The sequence below is a fragment of the Paramisgurnus dabryanus genome, chromosome 21, assembly GCF_030506205.2.
Source record: "Paramisgurnus dabryanus chromosome 21, PD_genome_1.1, whole genome shotgun sequence".
In the NCBI taxonomy this organism is placed as follows: Eukaryota; Metazoa; Chordata; class Actinopteri; order Cypriniformes; family Cobitidae; genus Paramisgurnus; species Paramisgurnus dabryanus.
The window spans coordinates 8,846,938-8,867,917 of record NC_133357.1 but is presented as its reverse complement, the minus strand read 5'-3'; the positions used below and the strand labels follow the sequence as shown (position 1 = coordinate 8,867,917).

The following is a 20,980-nucleotide window of genomic DNA, read 5'->3' as shown; positions in this document are numbered from 1 at the left end:
TTTTTACACACAAGCAAACTCATACACATAAACACAAAAAGTAAAGTTTTTTAACCTAACTCCATTATAGTCCATTTTGCAAAATGTAAACAACACTGGTCCAGAAACACTTCCTGTTGTAAAAAACACTAAGTTTTTTTTAGTTCATATTAATTTTACATTTTGATTCAGTTCTAAATTTTCTGTTGGTTGTATTTTGTTCTAATATTAATTAATATTAATATTTGTTAAGTATTAAAAAACTTAAACAGGAAGTGCTTCTTAACCAGTGTTGTTTACATCTTGCAAAATGGTCTATAATCATTGTATTGTGTTGTAAAGTTTTTTTATTGCAGTAATAACAAATATAAGATACAATGACAAATAAACAGTTTCCAAGTTACAAAACAAAGTGTTGTTCAATATTTAACATAAGATATGTTGCATAAGAAACCATCATATAAAATCACATGGAATTCAAATGGAGATCACAGTCAGCTCATAATAAAAAGAAACAAATAAATGAAAGGGAAGCAATAAAAGGGAGGGCATAAAATAAGTTTACAAGTATATTAAAGAAGAATATTTAATATGTTACATATTTGAATAGCTTTCTTATTGACAGACATTGAAATTGTATCCAAGGATAAATACCATTTTTGTATAAACACATTAAAGTGGAGTTTACTTTTTGATATTACATTTATCGATATGAAAGTTTCTGATGAATAAAAAAAGATTCATACAAAGCCTTGCATGGATTAAATTATTGTCATTTACATAAAATTCAAAAATAATGTTTCTATAAGTTTAATAAAAATGTATAAGAATATTTTAGACGATGAATAATTCAACATTACTCATTGTGTATTGTATAAAGTTGTTGAGTTGTTTAGTTTACTAACATTCGAACAGGCTCGGGTTTTCAATGCACCAATCAGTGTCGCGGAATCCTCCAGATACGCCTGCCAATTGGACATCTTCCTCTGCAACGCAAAGCAAAATTGACCAATCAGCTGCCGAGTAGGTCAGACCGTTCTGTTGTGAGCACTGCGCACACTCAGTAGAGGTCACGTGAGTGACGTAGGACAGAAGAGAGACGCTCACGCAGGTTGACGGAGATAAAGAGAGAGCAGCAGGTCTGTAACAACTTTAAATATCTCAGATTTAAAAATCATTTCAGTCTTGAGTTCGATCACATCGCCGTGAACGGTAATTTAATCTCGTGTATTTTATGTTTGTGTGAGACTGCGGATGTTGTTTTCAGCCTTTTAACGCTTTGTGAGAGTCGTCGCGTGTTTGTGTATCGTGCAGTACCGGAGCGCGCGCATTTAAACGGTTTAACGGGGATTCGGTGCAGTAACGGGAGTGAATGTGATCGGTTTTATCGCCTTTATTAAATCAGTTTGTAGTGTTAGTGGGAAATCTGGTATGTCGGGATCGAATGGGATGGGGGGAGGGGAAAGATTAGGCGGGAAGAGGAAAGGCCGGGATCTTTGTTCAAAGAAAACCGCCAAACAAACACAACAGCGATTTATTCATGTTTATCGGTGCTATTACGAATTATTTACGTCGTCTTGCATTCGCTTTTGTTTTGTAAACATTAATTAACATTTAGTGCGTAGTCATAAAGTGTTCCTACGAGTCATGGAATTTCTGGAATATCGTTGAATTTTTAAAGGTCTTTTCCAGACATTGAAAGTCAGGGAATTGTATATAAAGTCATGGAATATCAAGGATTTTGTTTGGTGCTTCCAATTTTAGTTTCTATTTATTACAATGTAATTCACTTGTGACGTAAAGAAAACCATTTCTGGATCCAAGCCTACAATTTAAACTCTTGTTTATTGGCACTGTTTTGTCATTTCCCACATTTTAGCTACATTTTTACAAATTCACAGTGAATCCTACATCATTCAGGCTCACAGCATCCCACACATAGGTCATGGAAATCCAGCTTTTTAGTCAGGGAATTTGGTTTGGAATAGGAACCCTGATACTCAACATCTCATTCTTCACTTCTGTTGCGTCTTATGTATTTATTTATCGATTTAAAGAACCTGCTTCTGTTCTTGTCTTTACTACTGTAACGCTTTGATTTCCAGCAGATCAATAAAGATTTGTGTTGTTGTTGTTAGTTGATCCACCATGGTGAAAGGAGACGCGAATAAACCCAAGGGCAAGACGTCTGCGTACGCATACTTTGTGCAGACGTGCCGTGACGAGCACAAGCGCAAGACTCCCGACGTGCCCGTCAACTTCTCCGAGTTCTCCAAGAAATGCTCCGAGAGATGGAAGGTGAGGGTTCAAGTCTGGCTGGCGTCCACACGTGCATCTATATCAGCTGTGGTGTTTTCTGTTCATTTGTGACGTCTTCTGTTGTTTGCAGTTACTGAACGCATCAGAGAAGGTCAGGTTTGAAGACATGGCCAAAACGGATAAAGTGCGTTTTGACAAGGAGATGAAGACTTATGTGCCACCCAAAGGTGTCGGCAAGAAGGGCAGACAAAAGAAAGACCCCAATGCTCCTAAACGTCCCCCGTAAGTTAAAACAAATGCCTCTCGCGTGCATACTTGTAATGTCTCTTCCATAAAGACATATTTAGTAATGCAAATGTTTGTTTTTTATGTAGATCTGCATTTTTTGTGTTCTGCTCTGAGCACCGACCAACGGTGAAGAGCGATTATCCCGGTCTGTCCATTGGAGAGACTGCCAAGAAATTGGGCGAGTTGTGGTCCAAACAGGGCACCAAAGACCGTGCACCCTATGAGCAGAAGGCCATGAAACTGCGTGAGAAATATGAGAAGGTGAGAAGTTCTGGTCAGTCACCTGTGTTGGGTGGACATTAAAGTGTGCGTTGATTTGTGTATAATCGGATGGTTTGCGTTCGCAGGATGTTGCGGCGTACCGTGCTGGGGGCGCAGCAGCTTCGAAGAGAGGACCGGGTCGACCCACCGGCTCTACTAAAAAAGCCCATGATGATGATGACGACGATGACGATGAGGAAGAAGAGGATGAGGAGGAAGAAGAGGAGGATGATGACGACGATGATGATGAATAAAGTGTTTGTGTGTGTAATGCATCATCACTGATGGGGGGGGTTTAGGGTTTCATGTTCTCTTATGAATTTTTCATGTACATGTTTTTACTTAAAAACAGCTCCAACAATAATGAAAGTGTAATGTGGTTTTTTTTTTTAGATTTACTTTTTATTTTTTTACACTTCTAACAGTTGGTCCAACATTGTGTAGAAATGCATTTTTTTTTATAATAAATTTCAATGATTTTGAAACCAATTGTATGATTCCATCTTTTGGGAAAGGTTGGTAAGCTTGGTGAAATGTAAGATATCTGAAATGTTTTGATTCACTAGTCAACATCTAAAGTGGAGCAAAACCTTTCAAGTTATCTTAAAACCAATAACCGTTTTTGTCTTAGGACAACTTTAAACGTTTTTGATCCACTTCAAATGTTGACTAGTGTATTAAGCTCGTTGGACAGTCAGATAATTGTTTCAAATAAAATTACAGCTGTTCACCATGAAGTTTGAAAACCTCACCTACACAACTTAAATCTACTGCTGTTATGGAAAATGACTGCTTGACAACCTTGTTCTATGATTTTAATGGAATAGTCTACTCTTTTGCCATATTAAACTGTTATTACCTCAACTTAGACGAATTTATAAATATCTATCTTTTTTCAACGCGTTCACTGTACAGCGCGTCGTGAATGTGTTAGCATTTAGCCTAGACCCATTCATTCTGATGATACCAAACAGCAACGCCACCAAACACTTTCGTGGTTTCCCATTTAAAGACTAAGGTATGGTGCCACAAAATAAAACTTTTTTTGGTACCATAGGAATGAATGGGTCTAGGCTAAATGCTAACACATTCACAATGCGCTGTACAGTGCACTCAAAGAAAAAAGATAGGTATGTATTAATTCGTCTAGGTTGAGGTAATAACATAGTTTAATATGGCAAAAGGGTAGACTATTCCTTTAATGAAAGTCTTGTGATGTAAACAGCAATGTGTAAAACACAAACAATAAAAATACTGTAGGCACTCCGATGCATTTGTGTTTTAAATGATCTCAGATAACACAAAAATCTCAATTTTCTAGAGAAACAACGTTCAGCAGGATTTTCATTCAGTTTACTGACAACAGATGATGGGCATCATTAACATTAATGTTTTTTAACTGATCTCTCACCTGCACAGGTGCTGTATGTGAGTGAATGTTTTTTTTTTATCATGGTGGCTTATCCATATTTGTTTTTGTTTTATTGAATTTTTGTTGAACATTACACACAAAAATTCTAACATATAACATAACAGGAGGAAACAGATTTTACTCAATTAATATACATATATGACACAATAAATACATTGCCAAATCTACAAGATCTAGACCATCATAATCTATTCAAGATTTTCCCAGTATAATAGATATTTTCATCTTTTTTTTATTTTTAACCTTTGTTTTAAGAGACTCGTTTAAGATTTTTAAATCTATACAAAAAAAACTTTTTGGAGAAATTTATGGAGAGTATTTTAACTTTATGCAAGTGAAACTTTCCTCATCGAATCATTATTTTTAAGTGAAACCGCAGAGGAGCCAGAGTCACATTTTAGAAAAAGTATCGTAAAATCATCGATTACACTGAACTTGTGAAATGTGTCAAAAATCTGCATAGATTTTCATTTCCAAAAGTTTACAGAAAACGTAAAAATCAAAGCAGATGAGTTTGAGTATCACACAAAGAACATAAAGTAGATATCTTCTGTTAAACTTATTAATTGATGGGTTAGGGTTCAAATATCTTGATTAAATATCTTAAAATGTATTTGTGTGTTAATGTCAACATCAGACTTCAATGCATGTGAATGTAAATAAAATTAAAAAATATTTTGAAATTAGTGTGATATTTTGTTTATTTTCATTATTCTCACATCAAGCTATACAGATGTTTGAAGTTCAGCACGAGAAAAACAGCAACTAAAATAAATAAATACATTGACAAACAAAATGGTAAACAAACACAAAAATAAAGAGATTGATAAAGGTGAAGCTGTGTAGTGTGAATAACATCAACAATACATCCACCTTAAAATCGTGCAAAACATTTATAATCGAGTCCTGATGTATCTCTATAACACACAATCACTTCAGGGTTATTTTACTCAGAAAACTGCCAGGTTGTTTTTGAAATATTTGAGTTTTACATTAAAACACACACATATAGAGTAATATAGATCTGTGATGAGAATTATTGCCCAATATTTGACAGGAACCATCAAAGGGAATCTGTATAATAATACTATCAATATGAATAATACTGCACCTTTCTAATAAATAACTATAAATGTGCCAAATTCTCATGACAGTCAGGTCATATAAAGCAATGGACACACGCCGTATTTCCTTTATACAAAATATAATTTCATCTGAGTTTGGAGTGAAAACTTCAGATCATAATGAAGATGATTCAGTTCAGTTTCTATCTGTGTTGAACAAAAATATAAAAGTCTCTCTCACATCTGTGTCAGTGACCGTGCACAAAACAAACTGGTCAAAGGTCAGAGGTCACGCCGAACGCACTGAAGGTGTTTTATTGAGAACTGTGCTTGTGAATAAACACAACAACAACAACAACTGACCGCTGCACCTCTGCCTGTTAGATTATATGAAGTGCGCTTACAAACATCACACCACTAACAACTAAACCTACAACACTAACTAGTTTTATAGTCGCATACTGTATTATGAGCGTCGTCAATCACACGTTCACATACATCACTAACCACAGCATCATTAACACAATCTTGGCAGTATTTCAAAAATATGACTTAATTCTGTTTAAGCAAAAGCGTACACACCAAACGCGAATTCAATCATTTGCGCGAGTAGATTACAAACAAAGTCAATGCGAAGACGCGAATAGACGGTGGCGCGATTGGACGAAAAACGCGTTATTTAAAATATTTGCGCAAGTTAAATACCACAAGTAATCTAGGGCGAGGAATGTGATGCCTCACGTTTGGTGTGTACGCAGCATAAGATTTTATTACGATTTAAATCAATTTTCATAAAAATGAAGTTTGTGGTTTCCAGCTGATCCAGAACTCAGACCGAGCCAAAGGATCTTTACTCTGCCCTACTGAAAAACCAGCATAAGCTGGTGAGCTGGTTTTAGCCTGGTGTCCCAGCTTGGTAGAACCTGGTTTTGGAAGGTTCTGCGTTTTTGGTCATTTTTAAGCTGGTCACACTGGAAAATCAGCTGACCCACCAGCTACCAGCTCTTAGCAGGATGTTCACATCATGTACATCTAATATCCTTATTGCATTTTCACATTTCATTAATAAAGACTGATTAAACAACACTTGGGTTCACCTGCACTCACAACTAAATTACAGCCAATCAGAAGAGGTTTTGGGTTGACATACAGCTCTATTTAAAACCAATGATACATGATCAGCAGAAACCTGTGGACTGAAAGTATTGTTAGATGAACATTGAAGGGATTGTGCAGACACTTTATCTTTGATTCAAGTGTTGAAATGAGTTGTGTATGCCAACCATTGACAGCTAGTGTAGTTTCTGAATGACTAGTCAGCATTCATGCAGGTCCTAGCAATAAACACAAAAGAAATGAGGATGTTTAAAGACAGGCAGATACCCGTGCAGGAGAACACAGATGAAGGACCACAAGAGAAAACTATACATTATAAATCTGACATATAAATAACATTGAAACCATAAGTTGAGGAACAGTCAGACACACGGAGCACTTGGACGGTTTCTTCACTCAAGTGTGACTCTGTAATGTCTATCATCATCCTCAGAGTCACAGGAAGTTAAGCTGTAGCACAGATGCACAATAAAGATGGCCGCTGGGATGTTAGACTAATGTGGCAGAGGCACCAGGATGTCCACATAATTGATGGGAAAGAATCCCGATTGGCCGTGGATCATCCCCTCGTACCAGTTATCGTCAATTTGATTGGTCAGCGTTATGATGTCACCCTCTTTAAAGCCAAGCTCTCCCTCGTTCTCTGGTTCAAAATCATAGAGCGCGCGACAGCACGGCTGATCTAACGGAGCTGAGAGACAGAAAATAATTATTTCTTTAGAAAGAATAAACACTGTGACTCAGCAGTCTGATATGAGAGAAAACACAAAGACCAGATTCAAAAAATGGTATTGAATATAAAATATTGTCCACAGATGTGTGTGTTTGTGTTACCTGGTGAGCGTGCAGGTGATTTTAAACCTCCGTTGTAGTTCTCAGTGGGCAGCTGTAGCTCCATACGGGGTTTAGGGATGAACTCCTTGCGTGGTTTATTGGACGTCTCCTTTATCCTGTAACACACACACCAATACTTCATAGGTCAGTTTCCCAGACAGGGTTTAGATTAATCCAGGACTAGGCCTTAGTTATATTAAGACATTTAAGTAATTTTACAAACAAACCATAAAAAAATGCAATACTGGTGTGCATCTTGAGAGAAAACAATGGCACTGATATAAGATATGTCCGTACAAGGCATTTTTAAATGAAGGCAGCTCAAACATGCATCTTAGTCTGAGACTATAATAAAGCTGACCCCATACGTTCGTGTGTTTAAATTCATTCCTCTAGTACTGTAAATAATGTAATCTGTATGTGATTAAATGAAGTTCACCTCTCTTCCATTTTGCTGGAGAGCTGTTGAAGGATCTCAGCGGCCTGTTGATGATACTCAACCTGAGCTTGAACCAGAGCTGACAGCTGAGTCACCTGCTCGATCTACACAACACACACAAAATAGTTATTCTCTAACCAAATTTTGGGAAAAGATGTCAAGAATGTTTAGAATATAAAGATAGATAAGCTTTCTAGTCAGTGCAGTATAACTGAGAGTTATATGTAGACATCATCAAAAAATAGAAATAATCCTGTAATAGAAAATCAATTTAAGTGCATTGCATTGTGGCACAGAGTATCTCACTTTGTGTGCTTCTCTACTCCCTGTCTGTCCTGCACGCTCCCTGTCTATCGTGCACGCTCCCTGTCTGTCGTGCACGCTCCCTGTCTGTCCTGCACGCTCCCTGTCTGTCCTGCACGCTCCCTGTCTGTCCTGCACGCTCCCTGTCTGTCCTGCGCTTTCTCTTTCTGTCCTGCTCACTCCCTGTCTGCCGTGCACGCTCCCTGTCTGTCTTGCGTGCTCCCTGTTTGTCCTGTGCTTTCTCTTTCTGTTTGTCCTGCATGCTCCCTGTTTGTCATGCGCTTTCTCTCTCTGTCCTGCTCACTCCCTGTCTGTCCTGTGCGCTCCCTGTCTGTCCTGTGCGCTCCCTGTCTGTCCTGCGTGCTCCCTGTCTGTCGTGTGCACTCCCTGTCTGTCCTGCACTTTCTCTTTCTGTCCTGCTCACTCCCTGTCTGTCGTGCACGCTCCCTGTTTGTCCTGCTCACTCCCTGTCTGTCGTGCACGCTCCCTGTTTGTCCTGCTCACTCCCTGTCTGTCGTGCACGCTCCCTGTCTGTCGTGCACGCTCCCTGTTTGTCCTGCGCACTCCCTGTCTGTCGTGCACGCTCCCTGTTTGTCCTGCTCACTCCCTGTCTGTCGTGCACACTCCCTGTTTGTCCTGCTCACTCCCTGTCTGTCCTGTGCGCTCCCTGTCTGTCCTGCGTGCTCCCTGTCTGTCGTGTGCACTCCCTGTCTGTCCTGCACTTTCTCTTTCTGTCCTGCTCACTCCCTGTCTGTCGTGCACGCTCCCTGTTTGTCCTGCGCACTCCCTGTCTGTCGTGCACGCTCCCTGTTTGTCCTGCTCACTCCCTGTCTGTCGTGCACGCTCCCTGTTTGTCCTGCTCACTCCCTGTCTGTCGTGCACGCTCCCTGTCTGTCGTGCACGCTCCCTGTTTGTCCTGCGCACTCCCTGTCTGTCGTGCACGCTCCCTGTTTGTCCTGCTCACTCCCTGTCTGTCGTGCACACTCCCTGTTTGTCCTGCTCACTCCCTGTCTGTCGTGCACGCTCCCTGTCTGTTGTGCACGCTCCCTGTCTGTCCTGCACGCTCCCTGTTTGTCCTGCGCGCTTCCTGTCTGTCCTACGCTTTCTCTTTCGGTCTGTCCTGAGCGCTCTCTGTCTCTCATGCGCACTCCCTGTCTGTCTGGTAATCTTGGAATTGGTAACACATACTGCATTCCCTAAACAAATTATATGATACAGAGATTGGGAGAGAGAGTAAAGTTATAGTACATCATTCTCCAGCAGGTTAAACATGCTCAGTTCTGCGATCTCTTTCGACTCATCAAATTTCTCCAGAGCTTGTTTGATCTCATCGTCAGTAACTTTCCCTTGTCGCTTCTTCTTATAATCAAAATCCAAACGTCGTCCTTCCATCTTCTTCAGGTGATGCTGAAGAAAAACACAAACACATTTCTTAATGTACACACTGCAGTGTTTAACATACATTGACTTATTTGAGCTGGCCCACCACAAAACATAAACTGATCATAAAAAAACAAGTAAACGACAGAAATAATCAAACTAAAATATGATAATGATAAAATAAGAGCAATTGTGTGTGTGTTTTGTGTTACCTGTATCTCTTTGAGGTCTTTGTCATGAAGGTTTTGTAGTGGGTCTATAAAGTTCTGTTTGACAGTAATATCTAAAGCATCTTTCACTTCTCCAAGCTCACGCATAGCTTCACCAGCATCTAACAGAGCCAAACCTGAGAATGACAAACAGACAGAGAGAAAGAGAGAGAGAGACAGGGAAAAGAAACGTGAATGTATTTTCAGACAACATGCAGAATGAAAACTCAGAAATGATTTTGTGTATTTGCATAAATATTTTACCAAAGCCGGACTCCTCTCCGAGCTCACGGCCAAACCTTTGCATGGCTTCTGCCAGCACCGTCTCAGCCTGAGGATAACCCGGACCTTTCTCCTGACCTCTGATCTTAGACATTGTGTTTATCATAGTCAACTTTGCCCTAGACGCTGCAACACACACACACACACACACACACACACACACACATACATATATAAATTTATATACACACACACTTATGTTTTAAAATTACTCTCTCTCTCTCTCTCACCAGGATTGGGCTGCAGGTATTCTGTGGTTTTGGTCATGATGTCCAGCACAGCTCTGCTGGTTGTATCCACTTTCTGCACACAAACACACACGTTAAAAATCCTGACTAGAAATCGCATTCATTTTAAAGCAGTGAAGGGACTCATTGATTGGTTGAATTAAATAAATGTGTCACTCCTGAACTTTTTTTACGCTTTCCCAGCCATTAACGAGTTATCCTGTCAATTAAGAGAAACCGCTTCCCTGATGAGTTTTTACTGCAATCCATATTTCCGCTTTTATCCACTATAGGGCTTTTCACACTAGAAATAGTTAACCCTGGGTCATTCTAAACCCTGGGTTAACAGAATCCTGGGTTATCTGTTGGGGTCATCCTGGGTTTGACTGGGGTAATAACATTATGCTTCGTTTCACACAGCGTGAGTTTGGCACCCAATGCGGGGTTAACCCCACAAAAGCGGTGCTAACCCTGCTTCAGAGCAGGGCATCATAACCCTGGGTTAATTTCAGAGATAAAAAGTGTGAAACGATCATGAACCCAGGATTAAAAGAGGGGTTTAGAACGTAGATAACCCAGGCTTAAGAGCAGTGTGAAAAGCCCTTAGGTGGCGCTCTTACACAACTTATAAAACACTGAAGCGTCCACTGATCCAAAAACAGTAAAAACTCTGTGTATGTTTGTTCAATGCTCTGAATCTGATCTCTAACAAAAGTCCTTTACAAAATGCTATTATTTCAGCTTTTGCTCAAAATTTTGTATTTTTGAAGAAACCTAAACATATTTGATAGATGAGTAAAAGAGAACAGGATTTTTTTGGATTAAAAGCAGAGGCTCTGTTCTTTCATTTGATATATTGTATGTTTATATATTTATAGAAGTACATTTTCTGAATGGCATTAAACTTTTGCGAAAATCATAGAAAATGCTGGCACTGACTCGCAAATTTTTAAAAACGCTGGCAGGGAATAAGTTAAAGCCTTTATGTAAAGTCTAGTTTAGTGTCTTTAGTTTTAATGCCTAGAATTAAAGGATTGTATATTATAGAATTATAATGAGTGTATATTTAAAACAAGCACAAGAATACATAAGACACAACTGTGTGTGTGAGTAAATGAACCTTCTCCATCTCTTTAAAGTCATCGTCCAGTTTGGTGCCTTCAGCTCCTCCAACCTTCTCACTGACTTTCTGCAGGTGACAAAACACACACACACACAGAGACACAAACACACACACAGACACACACACACACACACACACACACACACACACAGACACACATGATTAATAAGTAGATGTTATTTGTCTGTAAGTGATATATACTCACTCTTGAGATCTTCTGTATTGATGATGGATTAATGGATGAGTTCATCACACACTACAGATTCACAGATGAGACGACTTGAGTCCATAAGAGTCTCTGTCATTCACTCAAATTGTATGTGAGGGATAATTATGGGATGTTGAGTTGGGGTTTTTGTGCTCAATGACCAGCAGGATTTTTCAGGTATATAATTTTCTAGCTGATGGACCAGTACTTACAACCATAAAGGGCTGAAGTACTTGACCAACCTTTATTTTTTTATTCTGTCTGCCCATGAACGCCTGCTTGGTTTAACCAACACTCCTAACCAGTGACCATATTGGGGTGGTTTCCCAGACAGGGATTATCTTAAGCCAGGACTGTGATATGACCATCTGCTTTAATGTTGAATATCAATTACACAAAAAAACCTTACAATTATCAGAGTGATGCTGTGGGTGTTTATGAAGGATACAGGACAGAGCCAGTTACCATAGCAACAAGCACCAGGCAATACCATCAGTCTGAAAATAGAGATGTACAGCCACTGCCTGCCTTTCTCTCCCTTTCTCTCTTTAATTTATTTTGTCAGTGTAATAAAGTTGTGTAATAATAGTTTTATATCATCTCGCAGCTTCATGTGTTTAGGTCAAACTTGTTAGGGTCACATTTAAAAATGTTCATAAACATCTACCATAGTAAAACATCTCTAAGACACTTGATTTCAAAACCAACAAGTTATTATTTCTCATCTAGGCTAAATTAAGTCTATAAGGTATATTTAAAGGCAGGACAGGTGAGACACGATCAATTGCAACTAATCATTTGCAGATATATATATATATGTGTGTGTGTGTGTGTGTGTGTGTGTGTGTGTGTGTGTGTGTGTGTGTGTGTGTGTGTGTGTGTACTGTATAAATATGTATATAATAACACATATGTATAATTTTAGTAAAATATATAATATAAATTATATATAAATATAAAACACACATTTATTTCTTAAATATATACATGTATGTGAGTGTATTTATATATACAGAATTATTATACACATATATGATGAAAAGAAAAAACTTTTATTCTGCAAACAATTTTTTTTATACTCGTGAAGAACACATATTTTGTGTTTAAAGGGGCCATGGCATGAAAATCTGACTTTTTTCATGTTTAAGTGCACTACTTGGGTTCCCAGTGCTTCTATCAACCTAGAAAATGTGATAAAGATCAACCCAGTAACTTAGTTTTGGTAAACCATTCTCTACAAGCACGTGAAAAAATAGATCATTGTAATTTGTTTCTCCTAATGATGTTATAAGGAGCTCTTATTATAATAATACCGCCCCTTAATCTGCACTATCCAACCACAGCACAGCCATTTAGTGCAGAGAGAATGAGAGAGAGAAAATTATTCACAGCACAATTGAGTTTCAATTGCAACAAACCACCATCATTGTGATCAGTGTTTAAATTTTATCAGCTCATTTGCATTTTTAAAGGACACACCCAAAACGGCACATTTTTACACACCTACAAAGTGGCAATTTTAACATGTTATAATAAATTATTAAATTGTTTTATTGTTGATTTTATATTCTCTCATCATGATTTTAAACGATTAATTCCTTCACCTCCTTTACCCTAGATATCCTCCACCCTTCCTCCTCCCACTGTACATATATAATAGTGTATTATGTCAATCTGATCATTTGTTAATCTATATTAAATACAGATTAAATATAAAATGTATCGTCCTTGTAGACCAATGACCAACATGAGTTTAACATCATCAGCATCTCACTTTGATCACACAACAACAACACATAACACACACATCTAATACATTGTTGATGTTGATGTGTTTGTATGTGTGTCTGTGTCACAGAATAATTGTTGTGTGTTTTAAAGATTGATTATCAAGAGACTAAAATGAGGACACCCTGACATTAGTCCCTTTAACACATCCAGTCTTTACTGGTAGATAACAGTTAACAGGTCATGTGTGAACAAAACCTTTCTGGTAAATCAATGCTGCCAATATATCAGTAAGAGAGGTTGTAAGATAACCAGTAATTTACTGGTAAACGCTATGTGTGAACGGAGATAAAACGCACTGACAGCTTCGGGCCAATCATAAAGTTTTTAAACAGATGACGCGTTTACCCCCGCAATGTTTATGGTCATTTCTTACCACATGTAGCATCCACATCTCTTCACCAAACTTGTTTAAAATGGCTAACCATCTATTTACCTAATTAGACTAATGTAAACATTACTGCTGTTTGTTTCACCGATACAATTTGACTACGAGCAACTGCACGACTGTCAGCCTTTGCCACAGAAGTGAAAGCAACTAAATACAGGCAGTGGATATGAAGTCATAACCCACCATCATCCACAAATACAACACTGAGCTCGTCATGTGGCAGATCAGAGGTAACTTTCGCTTTCTCACCGAGTTAACCCATATTTTGATCCTGAGGTGTGAATGATGTCTTACTGGTAAAAAGACACTGTGTGTGACCAGCAGCACATCTTCATATTTGCTGGTCAAGCTGGTAAATTCATGGTAATTTACCCAAATTACTGTTGTTGGGGTTGTGTCTGTATCTCTGTGTGTGTGTGAGAGAGGTTATTCACACTGCACGTCTGTATTTAAGCTTGGCAGTGAGATGATAGTGTAGGTTGTAAAGCAAGAACAACTATTTAAACACCACCAAATTAAAAACGACAGACTGTGACAGAAATAATCTTCCTTCATGCAACAATGCTGCTTAATTCCAATTCTTCATGATGGGATATCTGAAACATAACACTGAATAATGCTGCTGAAAGATATCATCAAACGACAACTGATACAAAACGACAACAATTAATAAATTATTTGTTTATTATAATTGGTTAAAAAGCATTTTTTGTACGGTTTACTTTTCTTAAATATAAAAAATCCTCTTTCTCTTACTTAACGTCTGCAACATTCAATACAAAATTGTTGAAGAAATAAAGCACAGTTTGTAGTTATTTGTTAACATACCTTTATAGGAACTGTTCTGAAAACAGTTTTATAGATTTCATTCATTTTGAAGGTTGTAGTTATAGTGAATACGGTGACAATTTGATTCAGCTCAATCAACAGTAAAAATATTTCTATAACTACGTTTTGTTTCTAAAAACCAATTACACACCAATGTGTTTTCTCTAAAAAATGTTTTTGTATGTTGGATTAAACATGCGTCTGACTTTTGTGAACACTGTCTTTTCACTAAAATTCCAATGTCATGTAAATAATAAAAGACAATACATAGATTAAGAGAAGAGTCAGCTGTTTAATGAAGGCAGAAACATGTTAACTGTGTTCATGCTTTTTTATTAACGTCACACTTTACATAATTGTACACAATAGATGAAATATATTAATAATAATATCCACAAAACATTCACTTAAAAACTAGTGTCAGCCAATAAACAGTAGGCTGTGACAACATGCCCCACCTCAGGGCATTTATTCCCTGGCCAATCACAGTAAATGCTCCATGAGACTTTTTTGGGTCTATACAGTCAATGACTTGAAATAAAAACAGTGTCACCCTGATAAATATTCACTGGAGTAAAAATGTGTGTCCCAGCAGGCATATGACCGACTTTTAATATTGAAATTTGGTTGAAATAAAGTCAGTTCTTTTTTCAACGTTGAAACAACGTAAAAAAAAATCAACGATGAATCAACGTTGAAATACCGGCTGGGATTATTTTATATTATTAAAAAAAATGAATTTCATATCAGTCACAGAAGTACCGGCCTTGTTCTGCCATACCTCTCTCTCTCTCTGTGTTTATCTGTTTATCAGGGGTGAGCACTGTATCGGCGCGCGCGGCCGATTACATAACGCGAGTAAATGTATGATATCACGTGACGGCGTTTGGTCACCCGCAGGTGTCACGCAAGGTCTTACGCTCACATTTACCGTTAAACAGCCGTTAGCGACAAAAACGGTTTCTGTTTCTGAGGGACTCGCTGTTTGTGTTGTGTTTGGATGGCGCGGGAGCGCGCATCAGCGCGAGTAACAGATGGATTGAAGCTCTTACCTGTGTCGCTTTATGAAACTGCTTCTTGAAACCCGCCACAGACATTTCGCTCGTGATTTTCACCCGTTATTCCTCTTCAAATTACGGTTTTATTTGGATTTTTGAAGTGCAGTGATATCCGTTATGGCTCGCCGAGGTGTCTGATCTGCTGATGGCGCGCGTGACGTCACACGACCCGCCCTGAGCGCGCGCGAATGATGATGAACCCCGCAAGAATCGGTCGGATTGACCCGATGAGGGATTGAAGGATCACACCCGAGCATGCGCAATGAAGTGCTTCAGCTGTGGGTGACCCGGATGTGTTCAGCACCACGGACAGCGCGCACACAAAACAAAACATTACGGTACAAATCTAAATATATTAAACATTTAAATATTACAATTATACATTGTGACGTCATGTATTCATAAGTGAAGAATTACAGTTTTGATAAATATTTAATAATAAGCAGTCGAGTTATATAAACTTGATAAGATCTGTGGATGTTCTTTAAAAGCAATAAATCCTTTAAAGAAGCTTTATTTTTAAAGGGATAGTTCCCTTTAAAATGAAAATTCTTTCATCATTTACTCATCCTCATGTTGTTCTAAACCTGTATGAATTTCTTTTTTCTGATGAACACAAAAGAAGATATTTTAGAAATGATGGTAAACACACAGCAGTACGTGACCATAGACTTCCATAGTAGGAAAAAAATATTTTGGAAGTATTGTGATAAATGATGAAGAAAATATTTTGATAAATGATGGTAAACACACAGCTGACGTTACCCATTAAATTCCATCATATTTTTTTATTCCTACTATGCAAGTCTATGGTCACGTACTGCTGTGTGTTTACCATCATTTCTCAAAATATCTTCTTTTGTGTTCATCAGAAATAAGAAATTCATACAGGTTTAGAACAACATGAGGATGAGTAAATGATGAAAGAATTTTCATTTTAAAGTGAACTATCCATTTAAGAGTGCTGGTAAAATGACAAAGTTTGCTACTACATGCAAAAACTTTTTGAGGTGAGATATTTTTGAGTGACATTTGAAGTACGAACAAAAAAAAACTGCCAACATTCAACTATTTTATTTAGTCACTTTGAGCTTTTTTCATAAGCAGAATAATAGATGTTGGTACACACATTTTTTTGTGCAAATTAATTGATTCTTTCACAACAAACCCCCACATCATCTTCTTCGCATATGGCAAAAATATGTTTGTTTTTTTAAATACAAAAAATGGCAAAAAATATATTTGCTGAAATATATTTTGGAATATGTTTTAAAAAAAAATTAAAAAATCAAAGAAAGGAAATATATTCACATTGCTTTGGAAGAAAAACGTTATGTTTATGTTACTAACCTGTAAACATAACTAACAGGTTTGAAAAGGTTCAAATTATATATATTTTTAACTTCAGAAATATATTGTATGAAATTTAATTATATTTAGCATTTATTTAAAATATATTTTGGACAAAAATACATTCCTTGCCAAATGGGTTGTACAATTAGAAATGTATTTGCTTGCCCTTAAAATGCTTTTTAAAATATATTTAGTTTTAACCTTCATATCAACATATATTTTCAAATTCAAAAATATATTTAGCATATATTTTTAGCCAGAGAAATTAATTTTTTTGCTGTATGTGTTCACATAAAGATGCTGCCCAAACACTTCTTCTATACCTCTTGTACCACAGTAACTAAACTAAAACAAAACTGAAAATCACATACAAGGAAGCTACATACATCTGAAACATTTAAGAAAAGTATCAAATGTTAGATTAACATCACCTGCATTTATTAATCTGTCACAACACATCATGAACTCATGGATCGAGACAAAATCTAGAGACAAGAATGACAGTGTGTAGAAACAGATGAGGTGTTTGAGAGAGAGACAGATGAAGAGATTAGTGTAGAATAAACATGCACTGGTGTTTTGATTAAGAAACTGCAATGCAAATATCTTCATAACAATGACACGAAAATATCAGAGATAAGAATTTTATACAACAGCAAAACACAATGCTACACAACAAAGACATAGAGCTCATTCAAGATAACTTCATTCATATAATTAAATTAACTAGCAAGTTATCTCAGTAGCAATACATTGAACATGAAGTGTGCTGAATAGAGTGCAATGAGATGATGACAAACTCCACTGAATGTCATCTACACATGAAAAGCAAATAACTAACTTAGTCTTAGGCTAAACAAAAAGTTTGTCCATGCTCTACTTACTTATGGAACTTGCTGCCACAGGATGTCCAAAATAGTTGTAGTCTACTTGTTTTTAAATCTCGCCTTAAGACCCATCTTTCCAGCTGGCTTTTAGTGATTTGGTGATTTTCTTTTGTTTAAATACTGGTATTCATGGTTTTGACATTGTGCATTTCATTTCATGTTTTATTGTGTTGTTGGTGTCCTTAAGTGTCATGTAAGGCGTCTATAAATTAAATGTATTATTATTATTATTATTATATCTCCTCATGTCCTCCTCTATTCATCATCCACTCTCTGGATCCGTTCATTTCTCATTGTTGCTATGGTTACCGTAGTAATCACTGCCGGGTGTTTTATGAAGGTGTTTACTGTGGTGTTGTTTATGAGAGTTGCTTATGGATGACAGAACCTCACTGTAATCTTCATCCTCTGATATGCTGCACCAGATCTGACTGTTAGTAGTATAATGTGTGCTACTATGGAGACGGCTGACAGATTGTCTTGGCAACAGCGTGACACCATCGGTGTTACGACAGCGTATCATCTGATTCCTTGTGAGTTTTACTTTGCTGGCTTCATCATCATCATTGGTACTTTCTCTCTTAAACTTCAGCGGCGTGCTGGACTTACGTGGATTCTTTTTGGGCACGGTAATTCTTACGTGATCTAAATCTCTCTCATTGGCTGTACGATTACGTCTAGCCCCTCCTCCTGAGCCGGAATAAGTGTGAGTTTCAAAGATGTTTGAAAACTTGCTGTTTTGATGGTTGGTTGCCATAGCAACACAGGGGCGTGATGGCAACGGTATCTTGCGTTCAGGTAGTACAGGTGATGGGGTATCTGGGATGGGTTGAGCGACACACATTTTGAATGTGCTGCGGCCGACATAGCAAGACCGCGTGGTCAACCGGGGATTCAGATGCTGAGACGAGTGCAGTCGTGGGTTTGGGTTTGCGCTGTGCCTGTTTCGGCTGCGCAGTGAGCTGAACATCATGTTGCAGCCCTCGATCGTACAGCGATGTTTGATCTTCAAGTGCACGGCGTTAAAATGGATCTTCAATGTTCCTTTATCGTAAAACGTCTTTGCGCACGCACAGCAGCTCACGCGACCCTTGCCAAAGGACGATCCGTGACGACGTTCCCGTGCCCCTGAAGAAGAGGAGTCTGGGACCTCCACTAATTTAACTTGAGTATTGACATCACCGACCTGCTGTTTATCATGAAAACTCTTCAGTGGTCTTGTTGAGGGTTTAATGGTTTCTCTGTACAGTTGTAACGGTCCGTCAGAGGTTTGCACTGAGTTTCCTCCTCTGGTTAGGATTTTTGGTTTCTTCTCTCCTCCGACTTGTGTGCTCATCTCATCTGTGTCACGTCTCGGTTCCAGTCTGAGGTGTTGTAGTTGTTTTACAGGATGATGATGATGAGGAGGAAGAGATGGACTGGTGTAGTTAAAGGGTTGCAGAAACACATCGAAGAGATTTTCAAAGTGAAGTCTTTCTGTAAACGATGTACTGCGCTGATCTGTGCTCACACACGCGTCACTGGCACCTTTGATTTCTGAGACTCGCTGCTCTTCAACCATCAGCTGAACGATTGATCTGGTTTCACCAAAGCGTAAAAACTGCTGTAAGGTGATGAGCTCGTCTTCAGGGCTCATGGTCACCCAGCCATCCAGAACCTTCCCTGTAGAGTCCTAAACAACAACATAATGATTGAATATTACAGATAGAATAAGAAGTTTATAGCAAAGTAATGATGAATTTATGTGTGTGTTTACCTGTAGCTTGTATCCTCTGATGTAATCCCTCAATGTCCAACCTAATGTGTGTATGATGTTGAGAACCTGTGTGTGTGTGAGAACACTGAACAAACGATCCAACAGGATCTTCATCTGTACTGGAAGAGCCTGAGTCCCATAGAGAATCAGACTGCTGATGTCAAACACCACATGAATGTCAACAATCTCTACCTGTCCTGAATACACAACGGTCTGACCGCACACCTTACTGACAGCTGAAAACACACACACAGATAAATACAGCTAAATATCATGTATGAAATGTATCCACAAAATGACAGACAATGACAGTAATATATTACATCTGTCTGCCACAGACATTAGGACTGATGGACGAGGTGGATTATATTGATAAATATCTATAATGGTGTGTTTCATACCGTGTGTGACCCAGCCATGAGAACAGCGATCACATGATCTGATTTGATGTCGTCCAGGCTGAAAACATTCACAGCGACAGTCTGACTGTGTACAAGCAATGGCCTACACAACAGACCAACAACATTAAACACACACATGACTTTAAATCAGACACTTTTATACAAAGTTCAAGTTTACTACAAGTGGTACATAAATACATGTTTTAAATACATTTTTAGCACATTTTAGTTCATATTCACAGTGTTTTAAAATAGCACAGAGATGTACACGTACATGTTTTTAAGATTATCTTAAGAAGTACTAAAGAAGAATGTTAGTATATTAAGTACAAAATTAGTGTGCAAAAATAGAGCACTTTAAGTGTACTACTATTTCACCTGGGTAATCTCAGCATTCCCAAAATCTGAATTTATGTAAGAAAACAAGTCCAGTATCTGAGTGAGTGATGTTAGATGCTTTAAAACACTTCAGGTAACAAACGACGGTCACAGACATTCTGAAAAATAAATACATTGAAATGAATTGAATGAATGAATGACATATAAATACCTCTTTAAGAGAGAAGATCTGTTCTTCACATCTCGACTCGCTGTCTGTCTGTCTGTCAAACACAGAAACATCAGTGAGATTCACATCATTCACATCAACATATAAATAAAGCAATGAGATGAGATGACCTCCTGACGGAGCGTGGGTGTCCATTCACCCATAACCTCAGCCGGGATCTTCTGCAGAACCTCTGATTGGTCTTTCATGTTAGATTGGATCAGATCATCACGTCTGTCAGAGCAGCTCTGGGTTTAAATCTGAAGTCTTACAGATGAAGTTCTGATGGTCTGAGTGGATGTACTGGACTCTCTCTATCTCTCCAACATGTCTGACTCCACCCACCCTTAATGAAAACAGTAGAGGAGATACATATGATTGGACAAGAGCTTTCTTTTGTCTTAGAGAGAGAGAGAGACGAGGGCTAAAACTGCATGAAAGTCATCTGAAATCACTGAAGTTTCACACTAAAATTACTTTCTTACTTAGTATTTTTGTCTTGTTTTCAGTACAAATATTAAAAAAGATTTTTTTGATGAGCAAAAAAACAAAACAACTTAAAACAAG

At 38.0% G+C, this 20,980-nt stretch overlaps 3 protein-coding genes across 4 annotated transcripts; 1 reads left to right on the top strand and 2 right to left on the bottom strand.

Moving 5' to 3' along the window:
• Positions 1–1,013: 1,013 nt before the first annotated feature.
• On the top strand, positions 1,014–3,272 carry hmgb2b (high mobility group box 2b). Of its 2 annotated transcripts, none has more exons than XM_065275724.1 (5): positions 1,014–1,118; positions 2,118–2,277; positions 2,369–2,520; positions 2,613–2,787; positions 2,874–3,272. In XM_065275724.1, the coding sequence occupies exons 2-5, from the start codon at positions 2,128–2,130 to the stop codon at positions 3,039–3,041; spliced, it is 645 nt and encodes a 214-aa protein (XP_065131796.1). In that variant the 5' UTR covers positions 1,014–1,118; positions 2,118–2,127; the 3' UTR covers positions 3,042–3,272. The 2 variants fall into 2 exon arrangements, with proteins under 2 accessions (XP_065131796.1, XP_065131797.1); XM_065275725.1 differs by having other exon boundaries at positions 1,105–1,191.
• A 1,632-nt stretch (positions 3,273–4,904) lies between these two features.
• On the bottom strand, positions 4,905–15,657 carry sh3gl2b (SH3 domain containing GRB2 like 2b, endophilin A1). Its single transcript, XM_065275723.1, has 9 exons — positions 15,464–15,657; positions 11,194–11,262; positions 10,077–10,149; positions 9,829–9,972; positions 9,568–9,701; positions 9,224–9,382; positions 7,673–7,776; positions 7,234–7,349; positions 4,905–7,090 (listed from the first exon to the last, which is right to left on the bottom strand). Exons 1-9 carry the CDS (start codon positions 15,506–15,508, stop codon positions 6,894–6,896), a joined length of 1,041 nt encoding a protein of 346 aa, XP_065131795.1. The 5' UTR covers positions 15,509–15,657; the 3' UTR covers positions 4,905–6,893.
• A 1,252-nt stretch (positions 15,658–16,909) lies between these two features.
• On the bottom strand, positions 16,910–20,622 carry LOC135764981 (zinc finger protein basonuclin-2). The gene is made up of 5 exons (XM_065275656.1): positions 20,510–20,622; positions 20,417–20,468; positions 19,867–19,969; positions 19,466–19,701; positions 16,910–19,381 (listed from the first exon to the last, which is right to left on the bottom strand). Exons 1-5 carry the CDS (start codon positions 20,620–20,622, stop codon positions 17,993–17,995), a joined length of 1,893 nt encoding a protein of 630 aa, XP_065131728.1. The 3' UTR covers positions 16,910–17,992.
• Between the last annotated feature and the right edge of the window lie 358 nt (positions 20,623–20,980).

What these genes read in the sequence shown, in the direction of transcription:
- sh3gl2b (XM_065275723.1), bottom strand. Translation starts at nt 15,508, where the DNA reads ATGTCTGTGGCGGGTTTCAAGAAGCAGTTTCATAAAGCGACACAG. An exon ending in ACTTTAAAGAGATGGAGAAG is followed by an intron (nt 10,150 to 11,193) that starts GTTCATTTACTC and finishes GTTTGTGTGCAG; the next exon opens with AAAGTGGATACAACCAGCAG. An exon ending in CGGAGAGGAGTCCGGCTTTG is followed by an intron (nt 9,702 to 9,828) that starts GTAAAATATTTA and finishes TGTCATTCTCAG; the next exon opens with GTTTGGCTCTGTTAGATGCT.
- hmgb2b (XM_065275724.1), top strand. Translation starts at nt 2,128, where the DNA reads ATGGTGAAAGGAGACGCGAATAAACCCAAGGGCAAGACGTCTGCGTAC. An exon ending in AATGCTCCTAAACGTCCCCC is followed by an intron (nt 2,521 to 2,612) that starts GTAAGTTAAAAC and finishes TTTTTTATGTAG; the next exon opens with ATCTGCATTTTTTGTGTTCT. An exon ending in TGCGTGAGAAATATGAGAAG is followed by an intron (nt 2,788 to 2,873) that starts GTGAGAAGTTCT and finishes TTGCGTTCGCAG; the next exon opens with GATGTTGCGGCGTACCGTGC.
- LOC135764981 (XM_065275656.1), bottom strand. Translation starts at nt 20,622, where the DNA reads ATGAAAGACCAATCAGAGGTTCTGCAGAAGATCCCGGCTGAGGTTATG. An exon ending in TCATGGCTGGGTCACACACG is followed by an intron (nt 19,702 to 19,866) that starts GTATGAAACACA and finishes GTGTGTTTTCAG; the next exon opens with CTGTCAGTAAGGTGTGCGGT. An exon ending in TCAGAGGATACAAGCTACAG is followed by an intron (nt 19,382 to 19,465) that starts GTAAACACACAC and finishes GTTGTTGTTTAG; the next exon opens with GACTCTACAGGGAAGGTTCT.